At 34.7% G+C, this 7093-nt stretch overlaps 1 protein-coding gene across 3 annotated transcripts; it reads left to right on the forward strand.

Moving 5' to 3' along the window:
• The first annotated feature begins 1273 nt into the window (after positions 1–1273).
• On the forward strand, positions 1274–5195 carry LOC110877905 (GLABRA2 expression modulator). 3 transcript variants are annotated; one of them, XM_022126135.2, is made up of 5 exons: positions 1274–1534; positions 1612–1713; positions 2493–2764; positions 2841–3049; positions 4895–5195. In XM_022126135.2, the coding sequence occupies exons 1-4, from the start codon at positions 1369–1371 to the stop codon at positions 3036–3038; spliced, it is 738 nt and encodes a 245-aa protein (XP_021981827.1). In that variant the 5' UTR covers positions 1274–1368; the 3' UTR covers positions 3039–3049; positions 4895–5195. The 3 variants fall into 3 exon arrangements, with proteins under 3 accessions (XP_021981827.1, XP_021981828.1, XP_021981826.1); XM_022126136.2 differs by having other exon boundaries at positions 2841–2994; XM_022126134.2 differs by lacking the exon at positions 4895–5195 and having other exon boundaries at positions 2841–3168.
• Positions 5196–7093: the final 1898 nt, after the last annotated feature.

Below are 7093 nucleotides of genomic sequence, written 5' to 3' on the forward strand. Positions count from 1 at the left end.
ATAGTTACCCGATAGATACCCAATGGGTTTTGAGATGAGTATACCCAACGAGTAATCTTTTTAAATTAACGGGTTTACCCGAAACCCGTGGGTATACCTGATACCCGATGGGTATTTACCCGCTAGAACCCGACGGGTTTTGGGACGGGTTTGGGACAAGCATATCTAACCGGGTTTGGGTTTGGGATTACCTAAACCCGTCCCAAACCCGACCCATTGTCATCCCTACCGAATAGAAAAAAGTAAATATATATACTTACCTCATTGAGGCCTGGCAACAACGATTCATTATGATGGGGACGATAGTCGGACACGACCTCGTGCGCGTGATCATCATTTCCACTCCAATCGTAAGAATCGGGGACATTAGACCCCGCCTAATACAAACGGTGTGCTAAGTATTTCACAAAAAAAAAAAAAAAACAGAATAAGTTAAAAAATGATATACCACACTGCTATCCGAAATAAACGTACTCGTGTTTGCCTCATACGGCTCACCGAAAACATAGTTGTACCAAGACATGTTTATTAGTGAATGTGAATATATAACGAAGACGATATATATATCGTCTTCTTCGTTGTTTAAATAGGGGAGGAAAAATTCAAATTCAGAATTCAATACGAGTCGTATAGCCCTATACGATGCGTATAGGGCTTACGTCAATCACTTTACGTCACTCAACAGTGACAGAAAGCTGATCGTACTTTCTTAAAAAAGTAATAGGCATCGTATAGGCCTATACGATGCGTATTACTTTTACCTCGTGAGACAGTGCTAGCCTTTGACTGACACAGAATTAATTAACAAACTCAATACGCATCGTATCGGCCTATACGATGCGTATTGAGGGTCTCGATTTAATAAGCCAGGGTGTGCCAATAATACGACCCTTATTTTCTTTTTACTTTTTCAATATTCAAATTCACTTTTATACTATAAATAATATACGCATTTAACCATTACTTTTTTGTTTTTCTCTTATAACGTTCGTTCGTTAGTTCTTTTTACAAAAATTAAATACGTGTATAAAAATGATATCAGTATCGGTCCTATTAGAACCATTACTGGTATTTTTACTATTGTTTCCGATCGATGTAAAACACGTGTCGACATACTTTTGTACTTACCATGACTTTATCTTATAAGTTTTCTCTTTCGATTGCTATATCGAATAAAAAATCAGGTCACCCGCGGCGAAGCGCGAATGTAACCCCTAGTTTATCATTATTTATGGTTTTGAAACTTAAATCACTAAATTCAAATTGATGGTTTGATATGGACATGCACCGCTAACAATAAAAACGAAAACGCTACTCCTCCCTCATATCAAAACCCTTGGAATTCAAAATCCTGCAATTTCAATCGGAATGAATCCGAATCAATCATCCAACCCATCACAAGATCCTAATGTAGATCGCATTCATCCGGGTTCCGGTAATAACTACACATCAACGACACCGCATGGTCCAATCCCCATTTCCGCCTCCAATCCCTACGTGTCGGCTGCTCCCGTGCAGGATTCTTCAACCACGAGTGAGTTTACATATTATTAATAATAATTCCATCCCATCATGTTAAGCCATTATATGTTTTGTTTGTTTGTTTGGCAGATACCATGGATTCGGTAAAGGTTGTGGTTGGGAGATGGGCGAAGAAGGCCGCTGAAGCAACCAAGAAGGGGCAAGAATATGCTGGAGATATGTGGCAACATTGTATGTTTCATTAATTGAATTTTATATATCTATAGTGGTACTTGTCGCATTACATTGACTAAAACATAAAAATGGCTATGGTAAGTAAAATTCCACTTGATATGTTTGCATACATACATACATACAATTTAACTCAAAAGATGGTTACCATGCAAGTTAGAACCCATAGTTTTTAGCATAATTCTCTGAACAATTTAGTAAAGAGGTTTAATCTTTGTCATCACAAGCGTAAGTTGAAGTTTTGGCATCATCATTTTCTGAACATGTGAATAAAGATGTTTGTCATCTCAAGTGTAAATACATCATGATTTTGGACACATCACATACTAAGATTTGTTACCGCCTGCCTGGTAGTGAATATCTTTATATCAAGTAGTATCTGTATCATAGTCACATGGAACGCGGTACGAAAACCGGTACGCAATTCAGGCCTTTCTAAAAATCGGTACGTTGGGTGGTAGTTTCATTTGGGAACGCTAATTCGGTACGTGGTACGGTGTATCCTATGGCGTACCACTGTAGTTTGGTACACGTATCATATATATAAAAAAATATATATATTCGGATTGATTTGACTTTTCTTGACTTATATTTATCAATAGACTTCTTCTCTTCGACAATTGGTGAGTGATATTCGGTTATTTTTTATCATGTAATTGGCTCTGAGATGGGTGAGAAAGGAAACACAATTTCACACGGGTGTGGAGCAATAATGATTACTGGACTCTTAATATTTATACATAGTCATTCGATAAACTCTTATTTAAATTTGTTGGCAGTGAAAACGGGTCCCAGCATTGCTGATGCTGCTGTTGGAAGAATTGCTCAAGGAACGAAAGTTCTCGCAGAAGGTGGATACGATAAAATCTTTAGAACAACATTCCAAACCATTCCTGAGGAACGGCTTCTCAAGTCGTATGCATGCTACCTATCAACTTCTGCAGGGCCCGTCATGGGATTACTCTACATCTCAACTGCAAAGCTTGCATTCTGCAGTGATAATCCACTTCCATATAAAGTTGGCGACGAAAAGAAATGGAGCTATTACAAGGTCAACTCCCTTCTTCAGTTATGCCTTATTTCATTTCAGTATATTCAATTACCATGTTTTATGAAACTACAAATAGGTTATCATCCCATTGCATCAACTGAAAGCAGTCCAGCCTTCCAGAAGTAAATCAAATCCTGCTGAAAAGTACATCCGAGCTATATCGGTTGATGATCATGAGTTCTGGTTCATGGGTTTTGTATATTATGACAGTGCTGTGAAGAATCTTCAAGGTGCACACCAATATCCACTCAGCATTGCTACTTCAAATTGTTAAATCATCAGTTGGTATGTCATTTATTACGACATTATAAAGTTTCGATAATTTCATGTCATGGGTCCCAACTATAAAAGTCTGGATACTTGTTTTTACAATTTTTTTTTTCTATAAACACTGATTGTATTTGTGGTTGGGTGTTTTCTTGAATGAAATCGTATACAAAGAAAAAAAGAAAACTAGACTACTGCTTTGTATTCTAAGCAATGGTGGGAATCTCAAACTTGTGATTATTTATTTGTAAGACCACACGGAGTGGGCTTGGTGGCCCGTCCACACCGGGAACACCGCCCCGTGGGGTGGCGTGGTGGCAATGTCAATGGCAATGGCATGAGGTTCTTCACCGGCGTGGGGGCAATTTTGTTGGTGATGTGGAGCTAGTTGATTGGCGAGTTTTTATTTTTATTTTTTTAACGCTAACAAAAAAGGGTGGGGCCCTTTCCACGCGCAACACCATCCCGTGCTTTTTTTACCACAACCCCTTGCTGACGTGGCTGTCACATGACGTTCAATGCTTTCTCTTCATGCCCTCCCACTCCGTAAGTCTAATCTGATGCCGTGATAAATAATTAGAAGACAAAAAGGATATAAAAAGTTATTAGACAGAACTCAATTTGCCCTTTAAATTTGATACAGGGAAAATGAAAACTAATAAAATTTGAATACACATATCAGAAAGCATGTGAAGAACAAAATAATTCTTTGTGTATTCATTTATATGCGTATATTTGCTAAAATATATGTAATCTAAATTACTTTAGATCAAAACCCAACTTAAATACATAAATGGAATTTAAATTGCTTTAGTGTTTTACCGGTTATAACAATTTATTTAATCCACTTGTGGCAGTGGAGACCCAAGTTTGATTCCCACTTGTGTCACTTTTGGTTGATTAAGGCAACAAGCGATTTGAGCTTAGGCCTTGTGCGAAGTTGTCAAAACCCACTGTGACAATTTTAAAATAACAAGTAATTCCGTAATTGAGTCTCATAAGTCTAGCAATCGTATTCTTGTGATTGTAATTGAGACCTTGAAGACAGACCTTGCAGAACACTCTCGAGATGGTTCTGATTCTTTCTCGAGTGTTTAGCGTAGATTTGAGTTGAAACTCTGTCCGGTTGTCGTTTGTTACATAATAAACAAACAACGTTTATATTTACGATTACGTGTTCACGATTACGCGTTGTTTTACGGATTCGGCACGTAAAAACCAAGTTAAACGCAGATCTTGTGATCATATTGATCCGATCCTGAACTCACAAGTGGTATCAGAGCACGGAAAGCTCTGCGTGTAATCGTGATCGAAATCGGACGAGTTTCGGTGTAATCGAATAGGATTTTGGTTGATTTCGGATTGTTTCAGTGAAATCGGATGTGTTTCGGTTGATCTTCATCGTATTTTGAACTAGTCTCATTCTGATTTGATTTGTTTCGGATCGAATATTTTTCATTTCGATTTGTTTGTCGATTGAGAATTTTGAACTGTTTCGATCAATTTCAGTTAAAACTTGGTTTGTTTTGAACATGTCCGATGGAAGTTTCATCATTTTCAAACTGATTCGAGATTGTTTAGGTGATTTTCAGTTGAGGTTTTAAAGTTTGTGATCATTTCAGTCATATTACAATTGATTTCAGTTTAAATTTTGTTTCGAGATTATACAAACTGATTCGATCGATTTTAGAACTGATTTAATCTCATTCAGCGAATTTCAGTTGAAATTTTGAACTTCTAGGGTGAGTTTACGGCTGAAAGTGGATTATACATTACAATGAATCATCATTTTGAATGTTCAAATGCATGCATCATGTTGTTTCAGATCTGATATTACATCAAAGTAATGTGTTTGAGTTGCAGGTTGTTGTTGATTTGTTTGTTCAAGATCTGATATAAATCTGGAAGATACAGGTTTCTTTACAATTGAGATCTGAACTGGTCTTCAAATCTGAATTAAACGTTTTAGATCGTTTTTGTTTTGATCAGCTTAAAACGGAGCTGATTCGAAACTATCGGAGTTGTTGTTTGAGAATTTCGACATTTTCGATTCAATAAGTGCAAAAGAAAACGAAGGATTGTTGGCTGAAGTGTTGTTATAAGGATTGAGTATATGCGACGGATTTGTACTGTTAGTAAAAGAGAAGTAGCGGCTGGTTTTGCATATTATTGTTTCAGATTAAGAAGTAGGAGATATTTTGTGACTGTTGAATGTGTCGCTAGAAGTAGAAGTTTTTATTAGGAGCAGCTGACAGGGGCGGATGTAGATTAGTGTAAGGGGTGGCGTCCGCTACCGTTTGGCGTTCCGGCGGTAGTGTAAAATTAGTGTAAATTTTGGAAAAATTTGACGTTTTTTCGATTTCGTTACCGGTTATTTATAAAACGTTATCGCTTGACGCGAATTCTAGATCCGCCACTGGCAGCTGATTGGTATTCTTGATAAACAAAGAAGTAAGACTTTAAGTTATAGCTGAGAAAAACATTTTCAAGTTGTATCACAACATTTCAATTGTTTAGAAAGGATTCCACTGTTTTACATACAGGTACATGACTTATGTACACAAACATATTAGTATAATTACACATTTCAAGGTATAAAACCCTAGTGTTTGGAGTTATACGCATGAACTACCCATGCTTAGACATACATAGAGACAAATAAGGGATACAAGCAAAGTTGGTCATGATATATTAACATCGTCTCTTTGACTTTTATTACCATTGGAACACGTAAGATGATAAAAATCGAAGTTATTGTCACCATCTCAAGCATGGTTTTTATGGACATCGTTATAGAAGCTACAGCAGGCCACTTGCTGCCAGAGAGGGTGTTGGTTGTGTTGAACCGTGGTTCACGGTGAAAACACATGCCATTAAGAGAAATATTATTATTAATTGCATTTAAATCTTGATTTTTTTTTTGATAATATAATATTATAATGTTTTGTTTGTATCTTTAAACTATGAGTTGTAATCAGAAAGGACGGCATAGGTTATTTATAGTCAAAATACATAATAAGGTAGGTTTTAACTTAATCAGTGGAAAATAGTCAAAATACATAATAAGGTAGGTTTTAACTTAATCAGTGGAAAGACAACGCCTAAGACAAGAATGAATATAGGGTTTGGTGTTTCCACCTACCATGACAATAAACAGTTTTTTAATTGCCTTCATTTTTTTAATATAAGTTATATGTTTAAGTATAAGTTATATTCTCTAGGTTGTGTTTGAGAAAAAAAGAGTAGTTTTTTAATGTTTGATAATAAACACACTAAGTTCTGAATATTCCTCATAAAGATTATTTATTTCGATTATATTTTACTATTGGGTGTTGCTAAATGTACCCCCTTTTCTACTGAATGCACCCCTCCTTTAATTTTTACATTAATATGATTCAAACCCTTTTGTTTTTCTTTCATTTTTTTATCTTTAATTATTATTATTCCTAGTATTTGTTTTTAAATGTTATTTTATATAAAAAGAAACTTTTTTTGATTATTTGAAAAATAATCGTTTTCTTACGTTTTAAACTAACGCGAGTCATTTTAATTTTGAAATGGATTTTTTTGTTCATAGCGGCTTGAAGTGGGTATGCGAATTCGGTTTGTATAAACAATGATACACAAAAAATTAAATGAAGCTTTAAAGCCAGCCAACTTAACTAACGTTTTATTTTCTTTTTACGTCTTATTACTTTCAATAAATAAAAGTTGTTAATTATATCAAAAAACATTTTAATATAATAATAATACTAATAAAAATAGAAATAGAAAGATGAGAGAACGAAAATATGAAATAAATAAAAAATATAAAAGCAACTGTTTTTTTTTTTTCAAAAAAAAGTTCTGAAACTTTTTTATCGTATAAAAAATATCTTTTTTATTAATTTTAATGACATTGTATAGAAACATAATAAAAATATAAAAGCAACTGTTGCTTTTTTCCCTTTTATTTGATGCTAACTTCGAGTGAAGACGTGGATTGTAACTTGTTTTTTTAATTTTTAATGTAGTTAAAGTGTTTTTATTTTTAATAAATATAATTTCATATATTAAAATAAT

The sequence above is a fragment of the Helianthus annuus genome, chromosome 9 (genome assembly GCF_002127325.2).
Source record: "Helianthus annuus cultivar XRQ/B chromosome 9, HanXRQr2.0-SUNRISE, whole genome shotgun sequence".
In the NCBI taxonomy this organism is placed as follows: Eukaryota; Viridiplantae; Streptophyta; class Magnoliopsida; order Asterales; family Asteraceae; genus Helianthus; species Helianthus annuus.